Genomic DNA, 18,484 nt, shown 5'->3' on the forward strand with positions numbered 1-18,484 from the left:
TTTCCACCCAGAAAGCTCTCTACAGGGAATAATAGTAGGAATGACTTTGTCTAGTCTGGAGAAAAAAACGAGCAACAGGTGGACAGGCAGGCAAGTATGGGCACTGAAATCAACTCAAGGAACAAGTTGCTCAGACTCAGGAGCCAGAGCAGAGTTTCCACCAGAAAGATGGCTATTGGCTCTCTTGTGTCACCTGACAAGAGCTGAACTAGAAGCAACATCAAACGCTGCTTTGAAACCACTCTTCACTGCCTGGTTAGGAAGGCAATTGATGCACCTTATATAAAGAGACATTTGAGACCCATGAATGAATGATACTTTATAATAGTTCAATTCCAACACATCCCTCACATTCTGTCTTTAAAAATACCTATTTTCTACCATTTGTATTTGTCACACATTGAAGTCACTGCTTTTGACAGCGAGCTGCTAAGAATACCAGATTACACTGAGAATGTATTTAGAGTTTGTGCTGTGGAGACAATGCACAAAGCAGTAAGAGATTCATCTTTTAGTAATGCCCATTTTGTAAGAGGCAATAAAGATACAGCATCCGGTAAAGAGATAAACATGCTATAACTAAGCCAGAGTGGCAAAATTGGAGACAAGAGACAAAGCGGGAATGGGGAATTAAATTAATGTGTGCACTTTTTTTTACAAAAAAAAAGATATATAAAAAAGAGTCAACTCCCAGTCACCTCATACTGAAAATGAGCTGCCTTGGGGAAAGATATATCTTACAGGGAGTTTTTGAAGGATGATAAATACTGTAGTCAGTCTATTATAAACTGCAGTGTGAGCTGAATCTTAATCAAGACACAGAAATATAAATCTAAAAATAATAAAGGGAAAATCAATATTGATGCTCAGGAATAAAAGTACTATATTTTTGTTAGTAAACGTTTTTAAGGTCCCAGGGAAAAAATTATTTGAGAGAACCTACAGTAATTTACTTTAATTTCAATAGTTGGCAAGCTCCCAGAACGTTTGGGTGGAATTTATACCACTGCCACAAAACAAGCTTATATATAAACAAACAGCATTTATTACTTCACTGCTGGTAGCCTACCGAGGCACCAGAAAAATGTGCTAGCAGACTGGGAATGCACCAATGGCAGCATTTCTGTGAACTCTACTTAATACTATGGTATCATTTGATTATTAGGAAAACTCAGTACAACCTACATACAGGGACTGTATAGTTATAAATCTCTCTCTCTCTCTCTCTCTCTCTCTCTCTCTCTCTCTCTCTCTCTCTCACACACACACACACACACACACACACAATCAATTACATTAATAATAATAATTTATTCTTTTTCCAATAAAAGATTCTCAAAGCAACTTACAAAGATGTAAAATACAAAAATGCAAAACGGAGAACAAGGAACAATAAGCCCAGGGTTATGGGTTTGGGACTAGATGACCTGTGGCATCCCTTTCAGCTCTACGATTTTATACATAGTGCCAAAAGTGTTCCTCCACCAACAGCACAACAAGGAGGCTTTTCCACTAGGGCTACTGGGACACAGCCCTCCCAATAAGAATGTTAGGCAATTTTTAACCACCCACCCCAAAAAACCCCACCCTCAAAGCCACATACTCTTTCCTGTTCCTCACACATTTTACACTTCCATGAACTGAAAGAGGCTTGTAGAGACATTTCTGTCAAACTCTGGTTGTCTGGCCAATCAGCTCTCTACAGATCTCTACAGAACAGGGCTTAAAAGCAGCCACTCTTAATATTCAAAAGTCTGCTGAGAGATTTATGGGGAGGGATTTCTTTGCCGTAGTCATACTCTTGGACTAAGTGTGTGACTTAATTTCTAAACGAGATGTATGGAGTGAAAATCATATCAGAAAATCACACTTGGTCCCTCTTATAGGAAAGCTCTTTCCTGGTTGTCTCCCTCTTCTATCTCTGACCACTCTTCATCATCCCACCACCAATCTCCTGGCTCCGAGTTTTCTTCCCTTGAGGGTTCCCCAGCTGGTTCTTCCCACCATTCTGTTGGCTATTTGCAGATTAGTTGCACTGCAGAAAGCATGCTGGGGAGACCATACATTACAAGGAATGCAAAAGTAACTATTGCTAGGTTTTAATGACAAAAAAAACAAAACTCTTTTTACAATATATCAATAAGCATGACCCATCCACCAGGGTACTGATAGCACTACATGCTGTCCTTTATATACCATACCCAACAGGTTAATTACCACAACTTAACAGCACCTGCTATACTGCTTCACAGCTGTAAAACTAGGTCACGTTGTTTGCTCTGGCCCTTAAAGACATACGCATCTTGTGGAACAATAATGAAACCTAAAATTTAACGAGAACATTCAACACATTCCTCTATGTCCAACTGCTCCATGGCATCAGGTTTCCCCATCCTCGTTCTGTTGACCAGTTTTGTTTTGAAGGGGAAATATCTGGGACAGCATTTAAGCCTTTTCCACCACTACCACCTGAACAGAAATTTGCCCTGAAATGTGCTCATTTTAAAATGTGCTTAACATGGCATGTAACTTGGCCCTTGGTATAAGATCAGGTTAAATTCCAACAAGCATGTATGTCCCCTGCCTATGTAGCCCCCTTATCTGCTCCCCCCATATGCCCCCCATTAAACAATTTGAAAGGGTTGAATAGGTTCTGAAATTGAAACTCGCTCTATATTGTGTTCAGTCATTTGTCTTAAAATATCACTTTTCGATAGTTATGTGACAAAAATGCAAACAGGCATGACAGAGACTATCTGTGCCATTATCTTACTCCGATATAGCTTACGGGAGTGTAATATTCCATGAGCCTTCTTGGGCTCAAACTCTGAAGTCTGTTTCCACAGAAACATCCATAGCACATTTCACAGAAATTCTTGCGGAACAGCTAATGTGACACAACGTCCTCATTTGGAAGAAATGAAAGGAGCATTTGAGAGTGCGATAGCCAAACACTCATTTCTAAGTTAATACTTTTTGATAAAAGAGCAGCTGACAGTTAATGGAACTGGTAAAAACTCTCTGTGAGTAATAGACCCAATTGCCATCTGTAGTAAAATACAGCCTTTTATTTGAGCTGAGGCAATTTTGTACCAGCTGGGAATCTTGACCATTAGGCCTCATTAGAAGTATAGCCCATTTTCCAGCTAAAAAGTCCCCCCAGAAGCCAATTCTGATTTCATCTGAATTAGCACTGATCATCAGAATACTAATAGGAAAGTTCATCTCCACTTAACTAGCTTGTTCAAGTGGCTTGCAGCGGAATACAAAGTCCTCATAATTTTCAAGAGTTTATCCCTTCAAGAATGGAAGAGAAAAACAAAACAAATAGAAGACTGAACTGCAATAAGATTGGCGGCTTCTGGTGGCCCCACTGCAAGAAGGGGCTTCTAGTGGCCAGCTGCTCTACACAGCAGCTTATTCTTGCAGATGTTTGACTGGCCTCTTTTCCTATAGCTGTCCAAATCCCTCAAAGCCAAACATTTAGCACTGTGCCTGTGGAAGAAAAGGAACATGTTTCAAATAGGCATGTGAGCAGTGGGTTTTGTGGAGTGTACAGAACAATCCTGAGGAGAGATGCAGAAAAGCAGATTCACGGTCACATTCAGGGCCCTGTCAGCTCAACCTGGCCAGAAGGTGGGGGGCAGGTTTGTTTGGGTGGTTTCCACTACATTCCTGCTGTGGAATCACTCCCCCTGTACACACACCTGGATCAAATGCTGTCAGCACCCTGCAACAGTCTGTTTTGGGGGCTTTCCACTGATTACTGCAAGTGGTTGTTTATTACCCACCTGCGTAAAAACAAACAAACCGGCCACACTCCTCTTTGCTTGCAGAAGGTGACAGAGAGGTGTTCCATTGCACACACCTTCAACATGGAACGGGGGGGGGGGGGTACAATTGCTGCCTTACTCTTAAGTATGCATGCATACCCTCCAACATTTCTCCGATGAAAATAGGGATGTCCCATTCCATAATGAAAATTTTACTATATATACCCCACACACCTTACTGGGTTGCCCCAGCCACTCTGGGCAGTTTCCAACACATATAAAAACATAATAAAACATTAAACGTTAAAATAATGTTATACAGGATTGCCTTCAGATGGCTCGGGGGTCGGATATGCAGCTTTAGAATGAGCAGGGCTTTCACACTAAAGAGATTGGGGTTGTTGTTTCACATGGCCCTTTTCTTGGGCCATGTTGTGCAGCATCCCATGTTATTTGAATTTGTTTCTTAACTGATGGACTGGCAGGATGTTAATAATACTAATAATTTACAGCAAAACCCTCTACATATCTCAGCTTTAAATTCCTTTGGGTTTGATGGGGCTAACACACAGGCAAATGGGCAAAGAACTGCATCTTTAATTGCTTGCCAGATATAATTTACACCTTTCATAATCTTCCCTGGGAACAGCTCTAATATCCCAGTGGAGTCTTGCCCCATGATTTTAAATAGATTGGTGTCTTTTTTTAAAAGTTCAGGATATGTAGTCGTCCCTCCCCCCCTTGGTAGCATGAGGGGCCAATGCTGGGAGTCATAAACCATCTTGAAAGGGGGGGGGGGATGTGGATCGGTTACTGCCAGAGTGTGGCCTTTAAATCAAGAGCTGGAGCCAGGAAGGTCCATAAAACCAGAGGCAGGATTTTTTTTTAGCCTTGAGAATTGAGGTACTTTAAATTCCAGCCTTCAGGTTCAGTGATCTGTTCAAGAACAAACATAACGCTTAAATAGAAGGGACCTGAAATCAGGACACATTTCCCTGCTGAGTTAACCCAGGACAGCCCTCCTAAAGTTTTGCTCATTTATAATGACATTTTCCTGTATTTTAACAATCCAGAAAGAGAAAAGGCTTACAATCATAATGCTGCGGGAGACAGGAATTTGCTGCAATATTCACCTTCAGATACATCAATAGGAGTAGCAAAAGTAATACATTTTAATAGAAAGTCTCAACAACATAACCTTGATTTCATTCTAATTGCCCTGTTGACCTGTTTCTCATGTATCAGGCTTCCCCAGCTTAGTACCCTAAATTGGACTACAATTCTTGCCAGCCCCAGCCAGAGTGGCCATGGATCAGGAATGGTGGGAACTGTAGCCAAGAACACCTGGAGGCGATCACTTTAGAGAAGGCTGCCATGCATCTGGTCTAAGGTCTTCCCCTTGCTAAACAAATGTAGATCAAGTTCAGTCCCAGCATTTTACCCACTACAGCCCACTACATAATGGCCTGTGTTGGGAAAGAAACAGGGTGTGTGTGACCCCAACTGTTCTCTTTGATTGAGTATCTCTCTTTGCCTGGAAGCCAAAGGCAGCCCTAAAATCAACATCTCAGTCCATCCTCCACGACCCTTCTCTAGGAGACACTTGTGAGCAGGTTTACAAGGGAAGAGGGCCAATTCAGTTGTGGTACCACCACCACCTGGTCTATGGAAAGCTTTCCATAGCAAGGTCCAGCTTAAGACCTTCCTCTTAACACATTTGATGGGAAAGGGTTGGTTGATACCACCACCATGCTAATTGGTTATTCTTGATTACCTTGGGGAGGTGGTATGACCATTCTTGGGGAGGTGGTATGGTTTAAGTGTATCGTGGAAACTGCTGCTGTGTTTTTAATTTTTGTATATTTCAATTGCTGTAAGATGTAATAATCTATTCAACTAAAATGTAGCACTAACAGAAGCAAGCACAAGGATTCCCACTGGCATAACAGAAATCTCCACCCCCTACTCCACCTTGGGACCCCCAGATCAGATTTAGGAGGGGGAAGGAGAGGGGTAGAAGGTTCATTTGCACTGCAAAAATCCTTGTGTTGATGGAACCTTAGAGATGGCCGAATATAATCCTTATACCTACATATCAAATGTGAAGAGAAACAGGCCAGAACAATAGGCTGGGTGGCAATGCAGAGGACTGTTGGTTGTTTGTTTGAAGAACTGTCAGAGAACAGGTCTCTTTTTCAAGTCTAGTTTTAGGAGAGGGGCCCATAATAAGAGAACGCAGGGGTCCAGAAACTGCCTATCAACAGTAAACTGAACAGGCACAGAGCTCACAGTCTTCCCCATTGTGGTGAGATGTATTGAATTATTATTTAAAATATAGAACTTACACCCCCCCCCCAAATGCACCTTTTTGGTGATGCATCCGTGGTCACCCTGGCCTGGCAAAATTCAGCATTTGACACTGCATCAGAAAAGGCAAAGGCAAAGTGAAAATTTCCTATTATTTTCACTGAGGTTTCATAAGCAACCTGAACACACACTTGGATCACACATTTGGAATCACAACTATGCTTTCTAAAAAAAATGCATCTGCCACATGGGAGATGGCTTGAAACATTTCTGAATGCAACTCAGCTCCTTCTGCACTCAGGACAGCTGCGATCAACATATCAATTGAAGGGCAAGGGCTGCAGAGTAATAGAGTTTTGAATTGCATTATTGCCCCGCCCCAACCCTTTAGATTCTTCAGATAATAAGTGCAAGCCATTCAGTTGTCTTTGTCCTCTTTGTTCCTGAGAACAAAATGGACCCCCTGCTCTGCCTTCAGTAATGTGTAGGACTGGAGAAAGGAGAAGAGTAGCCTGCAGCTTCTGCTCCTGGGTGTAAGATGGACTCCATTATTACTAATAATTTAGCACACAACACAATCCACAAAGTGCTTTGCAATTGCTCAGCACTTTCCCCGTCAAAGCTGCTCCCTGAAGTAGCCAATTACTGGCCCTGCTTCCACAAATGGAGGAGCGAAAAACTGTGAGGTAGCTATTTGCCCAGGGAAACAATAGTTGAGTTGTTGTGGTTTCTTTAAAATCCTTATTTCCATAGTGCGAGGCTGGCACTTTAGACACCGGACCACACTGGCTCCTTATACTTACTCTGACGATAACAAGCACAACTTCAAGCCCATCCACCTCCATCCACACCACTGCACTAACCTTTCCCTGGTGTGTTATGTGATTTATGCAGGACCCCATTCTGTCCACAAGCATAAGACTCTGATTTTAATGAGGTGCTCTATAGAAAGGAGATGGCCAGCCTTTCAGCATTCAAGCCGATTTACCTTTGGGAGTTGTGCAGGTGGTGCTTTTCAGGTCCCTACAGCTTTGCATCAAAGTTCCCTCATCTGCACAATTGTTAATGGTACAGGGACCCTAAAGTTTACAGTCTGGCCATCCTTCCTATAGAGGATGAGTCTTCTTCCTGGTGGCCTAAGCATTTCTAATGCAAAAAGGCTCATGCAACGGAAGTCTTTCCCTTTAATGATCTACTCATTCAGCCCATTCTTTAAGCCAAAGGAACTGCATAGCATGCATGTAGCAAAAGCAACATACTGAAACGCTTTGGTGATTTAGAACGATGGAGAGGCAGAAAAGTCTTTCCAGCAGGAAAGCTGCAGGCAGAACTGAGATTGGGAAGAAATTAGATTCAGATTGCACATAAAAGCAAACCAACCTAATTCGCCCTTTCTGGAACGGTACCAGAACCAAAACACAGTCACTCTTTGAAATTCACATTTCTCCAAAGGGTTGAAAATGTGAGTCCTATTTCTGGGCTGGTAAAGAATGGAGTTGTTAAGCACTTGATTGAATTTTTAAGAAAACCCTACAGCTCACATATGCATTGCTGAATAGGCTCCATCCCATCATTTCAGAATGACTGACAGTGCAGCTCTATGTGCGTCTACTCAGAACTAAGTCCATTTGAGTCCAGTGGGACTCCTAGAGCTGAAGCCTTAATTATACAAATTAACAATTATCTTATTCTCCTCCTTCCCAGAGTTGCGGCCATCATAGAGCAGCAGCTAGCTGTTGTTATCTGAGATTACATGAGTTTTTTTAAAAAATGGTTGGTTTCTTGACAGCTAGAACATCTTCTTTGTGGAGATTGCTCAGTCATTACATTTGCCAAGATCGGTGTGCTATTTATTCAAAGACTAGATCTACTCTGGCAACACTGAAATGCAGAGCAGAAATGTCACCTGGCTGCTCTTTAATTATGAAGGAAGCATCCCCCCCTATTCGCCCGCTGAGAAGGATAGATGTTGTTAAGTTCTCAAAGTATTCTTTTGTGCTGTTTAAACACTAAAAAGGCCTGTGCCACCTGAAAAGAACAACAAATATATTGCAGCATGAGTTTTGTCAGCCAAAGCCACTTTAGCAGAGGCAGTAATAATACTTCTCTTTTTGTAAGGGAAGCCAAGAGACCGAGTAATGCAAGGGACAGCAGAAGGAGGTGAACTGAGCACGAATGAATGCCAGACCTAGCAAAACCATAAGATCGTGTTTATTGTGACCCACTCCCAACCGGTTGTGCTTGTAAGCCCCTGAAGAGGCCAATTGTGTGCTGTACAAAGCCAACTGAGATCTCTAAACCTACTAAAGGACATCTTGGATATAATACAAGCTCTAGAAATCTCCATCTCCCACTCTGCTCTTTGGTGCTTTTTTTTTTTTAATCTGGATTTATTTTCAGGTGGAATGAAGGAGATTTGGTAGTCTTTTTATTCATTTTTCGGCATTTTGCCTTAAGCAAGACTCCAAACTCCCAATAACCTTTGGAATGAATCAAGGACAGGCTGTTTGCTCAGGTTTCCAGTGAGATTCTAGTGTGACTGCTTTCTTCCCTGGGAGGTGTAAGAATCTGAATGTCATCATTGTACGAGAACAGGGATTGGGAACCTCAGGCCACAGGGGCCAATTGCAGCTTTCTGGGCCTCTCTGTCTGATTGTTGGAACTCTCCTCATCCTATACCCCCTACCCAGCCCCACACCCTCTCCTGAGGCCCCATCCTTGATGGGCCCTCCTTTGCCCCCTCCCCGAGTGCTTTTGCCTGGCTGGAGTATGTCCTTGAACTCAGATAATGCTTCATGCTTGCCTGGCTGTTGGAACTAGCCTACTGTACAAAGCTAACATTGACACCAATCGCTCCACCTACTTTTTGCCTCTGGCCTCGCCCACTACTGGCATGTGTGACCCCCGAAAGGTTGCCCAGATAGCAATGTGACCCACAGCCTGATAAATGTTTCCATATCCCTGCAGTAGAATGAGGTAGTGGAAGCTAAGCTGGCCCCTTCTTTATAGCAATGGATCTTTGCCAATTGATTATACCAGTAGTGGATCTGTCCAAGCTTCCTTCATGCAGATGCCTTTTGATACTGCCGCAAATGGTTGTGGGTTGTTGTTTTTTGGCAGTTTAAAAACTTGGCAGGTGTAATTTCACTCCTTAGTTTATATTCCTAAAATGACTAAGAATCTCTTGGCAAGGTAATGTCCTTGGAAGTTAAAGTAATGTTGGTGGTTTTTAATTACAAAAATGATAATCTGGCTCTTAATACGGCTAAGACCAAGGAATTGGTGGTGGATTACAGGAAAAAAAAGGCGGACATTCAGCCCTTGTATATCAACGGGGAACGGGTGGAGAGGGTGGCGGAATTCAGGTTTTTGGGAGTGACTATCGATCAGGGCATGACTTGGAGCGCAAATACCACTGCTCTGGTGAAGAAGGCCCAGCAGAGAATTTATTTCCTCAGACTTTTAAAGAAGAACAATCTGAGTGAGAGACTGCTGGTGTCCTTCTACCGAGGCTCCATAGAGAGCATTCTCACATACTGTATTTGTGCCTGGTTCTCCAGCTGTATAGCTAGGAAGAGGAAGGTGCTCCAGAAGGTCATAACCACAGCCCAAAGGATTATTGGTCATCCCCTCCCATCTTTGGAAGAACTGTACGGTTCCCGTTGTCTTAGGAAAGCAAACAATATCCTGCAGGATGCATCTCACCCGGGACACAGTCTGTTTGTACTACTGCCTTCTGGCAGGAGATACAGAAACATCAAGTCAAGGACAAATAGACTGAAAAATAGTTTCTATCCAAGAGCTGTGGCCTTCTTAAATGCAGTAACTCGATAGTGTGACCTGGGAGTTTGATGGGTGTGGGTGTGGGTGTGGCTGGAATGTGGTTTGTTTGGTTGTTGTTGTTGTTTTGCTTTTGTTGTTTTTAAGGGATGGCATCCAATTTCGTTGCACTTGTGCAATGTTGCACTTGTGTAATGACAATAAAGAATCTATCTATCTATCTATCTATCTATCTATAATGCAAGAGCTTCAGTTCCCAGACAGAAGACATGCCTACACTAGTTGTCTTTTATAGCTGAGTTTATATACATGGCATCTGTAATGCACATCCGACCTGCTGAACCTACGCTGTAAGAAAAAGCTTCAATTTCAGAGAGAGTCAACTCTCCTTAACCTTTTTTGGGGGGTGGGGGTGGCGCAAGTGGGGCCATTTCATACATTACAGAGGCAAACAGGGGTTTTAGTTATTTAAATATCATCATCACCACTGATTTATTAATTGCTTTCTAAACAATCTCAAACTGATTTACTTAGAATATAATTGAAAACTGTTAAAAACACCCAAAAAACAAACTGTATTTAAAACAAAGCCCTACCAAGTGGACACTCATGGAAAAGACCCACCGGGAAAACCTATAGGAACAAAAATGTCTCCACATATTTCTGGAAAGGGCAGATAGTGGGTGCCTGTCATAATTTGACAGGAATCCTATTCCATAGATCAGGGGCAGCCACACTGAAAGCTCTGCTCTAAGTTACTGTGCAGCAAGTTTCTGAGATCTCTGGTACTTGCAAGAGAAACATTCTGGTACTTGCAAGAGAGGATTGGAAGAAATTCAAAATATATCTTAAAAATTGTTGTAAAATTGAGGAATGTTAAGATGTCAAGGGGTAAGAAGTAGAGAATTACAGCTGTAACTAACAAGCTTATGGAAACGTAATGAAAGGGAACTAATAGACAAACTGACTAAAGGGTTGCTAAAGAATTTCAAAATAAGGATGCAGCGAAAGGGAGGTATGGGGAAGTCGGAGGAAAGAAGGTGTATGAAAATAAGATTATGAAATTATACATGTTTAAATGTTTTGTATGTTTTTGTCTTGTGTTTTGTTTGTTTTTATTATGTGTTTGAAAAATGAATAAAAATTATTTTAAAAAAAGAAAAAAAAAGAGAAACATTCCCACGGACCACAGCAATCTACTGGGTGTATAAGGGCCTCCAATAGAGCCCCCTCAAGGGAGCTTCAAAGATGATAACACATTACACAACAGCCCTTATAGAAGATCAGATCAGATTCCAGAAAGGGGGCACGTGTGTGTGTGTCTGTGTGTGTGTGTGTGTGTGTGTGTGTGTGTGTGTTTCAGTCTTTGCCTTTGGCACAGTTCTGCTGTTCCCTCAGTTTAAGGCTCTTGTTGCAGATGCTTTGAGGAAGTGCTGTGGGAGTTTTTGTCCATCATTCTCTCCCATGACATCCCTCTTGCTGCCAGAATGGCTGTCTTTGGCGATTGGCTCTGCAATTTCAAAGCACTGTTGTTTTGGGACAGAGGGACCTCTTCCTTCTTTCTGACAAGTCTGGATGCCTGACAAGAATGAATCAAAGTTTATATCTCTTTTTCACTTCCTCTTCAGGTACCATCCAGCAGTTGGCTTGATGGAGAGGATCCAGGCGATTGCTCAGAACGTCTCGGACATTGCAATGAAGGTGGATCAGATTCTTCGCAACAGCCTCCTAAACGGAAAATGTAAGAAAACCAGCAGGCTCACCAAAAAGGATGATCCGAGTGTGTGACATCTGCTTATATATTTTTATCGAAATGTTACTGGGTGCCATTGTATGCATGTACTCACATACATGTGTACAAGTTACAGTTTGTTTCACTTAGACCAGGGGGAATTAGCAATCTGGCAAGAAACCAGGGCTTAGAATTGAGGAATATTTGATTTATTACAAGAGAGAGAAATATTGATCGCTATGCAGGCCATTGCATTCAATTGGACTAGCAATGTGTGGGTTAAATGAAAGGAGAGGATAGCTGGGACAACAGAGATAGCAGGGTAAAGGTAAAGGTAAAGATAAAGGTAAAGGGACCCCTGACCATTAGGTCCAATCATAGCCGACTCTGGGGTTGCAGCACTCATCTTGCTCTATAGGCCGAGGGAGCCTGTATACCGCTTCCGGGTCATGTGACCAGCATGACTACGCCGCTTCTGGCGAACCAGAGCAGTGCACGGAAATGCCATTTACCTTCCCACTGGAGCGGCACCTACTTGCACTTTGATGTGCTTTCGAACTGCTAGGTTGGCAGGAGCAGGGACCAAACAACGGGAGCTCACCTCGTCACAGGGATTCGAACCGCCGACCTTCTGATCGGCAAGTCCTGGGCTCTGTGGTTTAACCCACACCAAATCCAGTGAAGGAAAGGGCAATAGAAGTCAAGCAGACATGCAGTGAAGTTAGCCAGTTTGAAGCTGGAGGTTAGAATCAAACAGGGTTGGCTGGGAGAAGCCTGGCTCTTGGCAGAATGAGGGCAATAGAAATATAGAAGTAAGAGCTGGAAAAGAAAAATAGAATGTGGATAGTGTATGAGAAAAGAGGGAGGGAGAGGAAAAAGTTTCTTTGGTGGGAGATGCTTGTGGAACTACTTGGGTGGTCAGTTGTGGGAAGCGGGGGGCTAGTAGAGGTTTCCCCAAGCAGAGGCTGCATGTTCCTTTAGGTCCCTAACTAAACATATGGCATAATCGCAGAAATGGAAATGAGGTGTGGGACACTGGGAAGGAGATGATAGGAAGAGGAGTGAAGCTGATGTAGGGATGGGGCAATCAGGAGTGGAACAGTCTAGTCCAGGCGTAGGCAAACTTGGCCCTCCAGATGTTTTGGGACTACAACTCCCATCATCCTTGACCACTGGTCCTGTTAGCTAGGGGTGATGGGAGTTGTAGTCCCAAAACATCTGGAGGGCTGAGTTTGCCTGTGTCTGATCGATGAGAAGACCCACAAGGACTAGAAGAAGCCCAAGGACTGGAAATGCAAATTTTTACAGGTTCTGAAAGAGTTTATCTAGAACAAAGGGGCAGGGAACTGATCTAGAGAAGAGTACTTAGAGAAAATCCCAAAGTTTGTATCAGTTGGATTCAAGCCTCCTACTATAAGGAGTAAAGGCAAAGGTATGTGGAGTGCAAATGGAGTAGTGTGTGGAGATACCTGCTGGAGGATTCTGAGTTATGCCAATGCATGCTAATGTTTCTCCTGCCTGGTGTATTTAGGCATGCAGCCCTACAGTCCAACCAGTAAGCTGTGGCTCTTTGCACAATGCAATTGCATGTCAATGAAAGAAGCCAAAACGAAATCAAGCCCAACGGGAAAGTACAAAACAACAAGTTGGGATGAACAAAATGCGAACAAATGCAGAGCTTGAAGTTATGCAAACACTTAATCCAGAAAATACATCGTATAACTACACAGATTAAAAGCAACAACCTATAAGCCACTCCAAAATAAATCCGCACAATAATCGGCTACATACCTGCCAGGTGGGGGATTATCAAGAGGACAAGAAGGATGGTTCCACTGAGCCATCTGGCAGCAAAATGAATAATTGCTCAACACTGGAAAGTCTGCCCTTCTCCAGGCACAGAAAATGGGGTGAAAGACCACCTGTAACTAGCAGCCCATGGGAAACTTCTACTCTGTGAACTAGATAAAAAGCCAAGCTTCCCAGGGATTTGGAGTGTATTTTTGGAACTCTTCCCTGAGTAATACCCACAACTGGAAAAAGTGGGAGGCATGTTGCAGTGATGGAAACTTCCATAACTTAATAGATTTTAATCTGTGACAAGAGCAGACACTCATTTATCCCAACCCTTATCTCCTTATCTGAGCATGCAATCATGAGCACCATATAACATGCTAACTCACTGAATGTCAGAGATGAAAATGCTGTAGCTGGGGGGGGGGGGAAGAGAGGAATAGGATTGGAGGAAGGGAAGCTGGGAGAGGGGAGGGCAAGTCGGGGACTGTACAGTGGTACCTCGGGTTAAGTACTTAATTCGTTCCGGAGGTCCGTTCTTAACCTGAAACTGTTCTTAACCTGAAGCACCACTTTAGCTAATGGGGCCTCCTGCTGCTGCCTCACCACCCGAGCATGATTTCTGTTCTCATCCTGAAGCAAAGTTCTTAACCTGAAGCACTATTTCTGGGTTAGCGGAGTGTGTAACCTGAAGCGTATGTAACCTGAGGTACCACTGTACTGTTCTATTGCAATAATGTGAAAACCCCAATGAACTATGGATAACAAATGCAATTCTCTCTCTCCTTCTCTCTCTCTCTCTCTCTGCACCCCCCCCCCCAGCATATAAAACAAACAACCACTGGTGGCCTTCTTAGGGTAATCAGTATGAGTAACTTCCTTCATAACACGTATTTATGCATAACTGATAACCATATGCATTTGACTGTTTCAGTCTTCCTCAGCGGTCTATCGTAATTTTAATAGTACCAATAACTCTTCCGTAACCCCTGGGGTACATATAAGTGTAAACCAAACCTTTCAGTCATGCTCCTTGTTAGCCTTTAGGTGAATTTTTGTTTGTGGTGCTGTCTTTTTTGCAGAGGAAATTGGCATGTGGGCATATAAATAAGCCTCTTAATGTGTGGTCTACTTTGCCCTGGTAAAGAATACTATACAGTATTCAGTATTAAGTGGAGACACCACTGACTGCTTAGTGATCCACGGTATTTGGCAAATTGGCCTAAAAAGCATGATGACATTTCTTTCAAAACAAATGTGCAGAATGTGAATTGGGACTAAAGATAGATACCTTTATCCTTGGGACATCACAGGAAGCCAGCTGTGCAGATTGCACAGGCTGGCCTCATCCACTGCTGTTCTCAATCAGCTGTATGGATGTGAAACATGACATATGTCTGTACCATAGGGATCAGAGGCAGCCCAGTAGATTCAGGGCAATTTGCACATGACCTCAGAATCTTTTCCTTTCATCCTCAGCCTGCTTCTAACATCCTTTATTCTGATATGTCTGAAATTGAGAACAGAAATGGACAAAGCCATTTGGCTCCACCCTGGAAAAAGTTGGGCAGGACTGAAGTTGAAATTCTGTCCATCAAATCTGAAATTTATGTGAGTAGGGCTCCTTCTAGAATGGGAGCTTTGTACACACTTTAAAGGACATTTGAAACATATTCTTTCCCTTCAAAGAATTCTTGTCACTATGTGTGTGTGTGTGTGTGTGTGTGTGTGTGTTTATTAAGGTTTTTTGTGTCACAAAGCAAACAGATAAGCAGAGAGAGGTACATATATTGTCTCCACTTTCAATTATGCTAGGCAATAGAATGAAAGAACAATACCCACCACCCGTCTCCGCCCATCTCCTCGTCCCTAACTGCAAGATGCCTATGACAAAAGTGTCTCTCACCAAACAGAAACAATCTTGTCATTGTAGTTAAGCCCTCACAGAGTTATGGTTCCCCAAAACTCTATGACTTAATCTACAGTGCCCAGAGTTCTTTGAGGGGGGCTACACGTGCTTCAAATGTGCTTTAAAGGTACAGCATGCATGCAGCCTCAAAAGGTTTGTCAGTCTCTGATTGATTGCCCTTGATATATGCTACATCCGGCAAAAGGTTCCTTCACAGAGGAAGAGGCATTGTCTGGTTCTGCTCTGATCCTAACAGAAGCTAGGGAGCATAACATGGACAGAAAAGGGTTAAACATCCCCTGCCCATCATCTAAACAGGTTAGCTGATCATGTGTCAAAATTTACATGGCCCAGTCCTCTGCTTGAAAGGCTGTCAAAGTGAGGCTTTATAGTTATTTGTTTGTGGTGTTTCAGGGATGCCAGCTTCTCCAGCTTATTGTGATGTCCGGACATCACATACACGACATTGTGAGGAGCCAGGGGTGGAGCCATACACTCTCTGAAAATTGAGGGTGCCCGGCTCCCTCAAAAATTACATTGGGGAAACTGCCTTGGCCCCTAAGAGTCAGCACCTATGTGGTGTTTGTGCCTCAGCATTTAAACAAGAAAAAAGCAGTAGAAAGTCCCTTCCCACAGGCTTACAATCTAAGAAGACATGGAACATGAGGAAAAAGGAATGGGAGGAAGGAGGGGAAAGCAAGCTCCAGCAGAAGTCCTGCCCAGTTCAGTCCTGTTTAAAGAAGGGAAAACAGGGGCCTCAAAATTGCCCATCAACAGTTAATACTTTGGGTAGCACATAGGTCACCTGGCCACAGTCTCCCCCATTATGACGAGATGTATGGTGTTTCCCTTTAAATTATAGCAATTATTTCTAAATTTTCACGAAGACATATAAATTCAGCATATGCAAATGTAACGCAAACCTCTATCCCTTTTGTCTGCCTTTCTTGGTGGTGTGTTTCCTATTTTCTGGCAATGCTGAAATGACCAGCCTAAAATGGGTCATTGGGCTTCACGCACATTTGTAGGCAGTGTTTTGAGACTTGGTATCTTCATTTGGTATCTTCATTACATTTGTAGGTAATTGTTTGAGACCTGGGATTTGTTGTGTTTTCCAAATGCACCAGCAAAGTGCACCTGACCATTCCTGCTGCAGAAAGCAAGCACCTCAGATACCGTGTTTGTCACATGCAGGGCTGGGAGGGTTAGGTTTCTGCCCATGTCCCCGTCTTGGTTGCATTCTCTCTAGCAGCTTTCTCTAAAAGTGCTCCCGGCCATTTATTTCCCCTCGTACATCATAAGATAAACAACCGATGGCATCGTTCCACCGCTGCCCCTCTCCTGCACTACAAGAAGTGAGCTGTACCTCTCCTCATCTTTCTTCCTACCACATCGTTAAAAACAGGTGAAACTGATTCACTGGGATTTGCACATTCAGTTCTCTTAGGCAGCTTAGGGAAGGAGTTGGGGAGGGTGTGGGGAGAGAGAAGAACTCTTTAATGCTGGCCTCACATGACTCTTCGGGAAAGGAAGAGTTAATGTCTGCAAAGCACTTTGGTGAGCTGAGCACACCATACATCATTAGCAGGAAAGCTAACAGTCAGAGAACTGCAACGCTGGTACCGAAGTCAGCAGCAGTAGCAGCACACTGCAGGGAAGAAATGTGTTCCTATGGCAGCGCACATCTATTGTGGGGGCGCTTGTCTGCACTACCCACTTCAACACCCCTTCTTGGCGTGTGACACAACTAACACCCACCCCCTTTTCCAGTGGGTTAATGTGCTAAGAAGGGGATTACTGAGGAAATCACTTTAATCATGCAACAATGATGTGTTTGTTTCCTACTAATCCACCAAAGAAAATAATCCCCAACAGACACCATTAAAAATGCTTGCCTTGAATCCCACGAGGACCCGTAAACCTCTCCTTTGAAAGCTTGATTTATCCACCTTTTTGTGTTTGTTTCCCGTCTTCCCCATTGCTCACAACTCTCCCTTTCTCCTGCTGCAGGATGGGTTTTGAAGCTAACTTTAATGATGCTATGATTTTACCTAGGGGCAAAGATTCCCATGGAGTCTGCCATTCTTGTTTGCCCTGACTGGCTTTTTGAAAATTAAATAAGTTGGAAGCTGACACGGAAGTGGGCAATTGTCGTAGAATGGCTACAGAGCTCCGTTATTAGCCTATGGGTTGTCAAGCCAGAGGACTAGCAATAGTCACAAGCTGGGCCTTACACCAGAGCTTCATTTGCACACACGCACACGCACATGAAACTAGCACTGGAGGCAAGTTAAAAATGGGTGCTCACTTTTTAAACATTTACACTACTAAAATTCAAAGTTCTTTAAGTGGTCTCTGTGAAGTCCCATAGCATGGCCACCCTGACTGCCGCCTGAGAGACATCATTGAAAATGTCTCTTCCTTTCTTGGTCCTTTAGGAGCGTTGCCATTTCCTCTCCCCTTAGTTTTGTCCAATGCCTAGTTTAGCATTAAAGGTAAAGGGGCCCCTGACCATTAGGTCCAGTCGTGGCTGACTCTGGGGTTGCGGCGCTCATCTCGCTTTACTGGCCGAGGGAGCCGGTGTATAGCTTCCGGGTCATGTGGCCAGCATGACTAAGCCGCTTCTGGTGAACCAAAGCAGCGCACGGAAATGCCGTTTACCATCCTGCCGGAGCACTACCTATTTATCTACTTGCACTGGTGTGCTTTCGAACGGCTAGGTTGGCAGGAGCAGGGACCGAGCAACGGGAGCTCACCCCGTCGCGGGGATTCAAACCGCCGACCTTCTGATCGGCAAGTCCTAGGCTCTGTGGTTTAACCCACAGCGCCACCCGTGTCCCTTAGTATAGTATTAGGTTTTCTCTATTAACAATGTGTCTTACCTTCATTTACGTCAGCAGTAGGGAGCTGGTGCCCCCCCCCCAGATGTTGGACTGCAGCTCCTCTCAGCCCGTGTCAGAACAGCCAACCATCAGGAATGCTGGGAGTTGTCCTCCAACAACATCTGGCCAGAAGCACCAGGTTCCCCATTCCTGTTCAACTTCTTGGACAGTCACTTGGTTGATTTCCATTCAGCCTACAAATGAAACCTTCCGTACCTTTAAAAAAATGTATTCATGGCCTTAGACTCGTAATATACTGCCTGGAATTCCAGCTGAGTCACTTTCTTCTTATATAGATATACTAGCA

General features: G+C 43.5%; 1 protein-coding gene across 1 annotated transcript in view; it reads left to right on the forward strand.

Moving 5' to 3' along the window:
- Positions 1–18,484, forward strand: part of MGAT5B (alpha-1,6-mannosylglycoprotein 6-beta-N-acetylglucosaminyltransferase B) — a 168,061-nt gene that overhangs the window by 76,790 nt on the left and 72,787 nt on the right. Inside the window, exon 4 of the mRNA XM_081850723.1 lies at positions 11,489–11,601. Coding sequence (XP_081706849.1) covers positions 11,489–11,601 — 113 coding nt within the window. The remainder of the gene's footprint in view (positions 1–11,488; positions 11,602–18,484) is intronic.

Source organism: Podarcis erhardii (genome assembly GCF_964252035.2).
Source record: "Podarcis erhardii genome assembly, chromosome: 2".
NCBI lineage: Eukaryota > Metazoa > Chordata > Lepidosauria > Squamata > Lacertidae > Podarcis > Podarcis erhardii.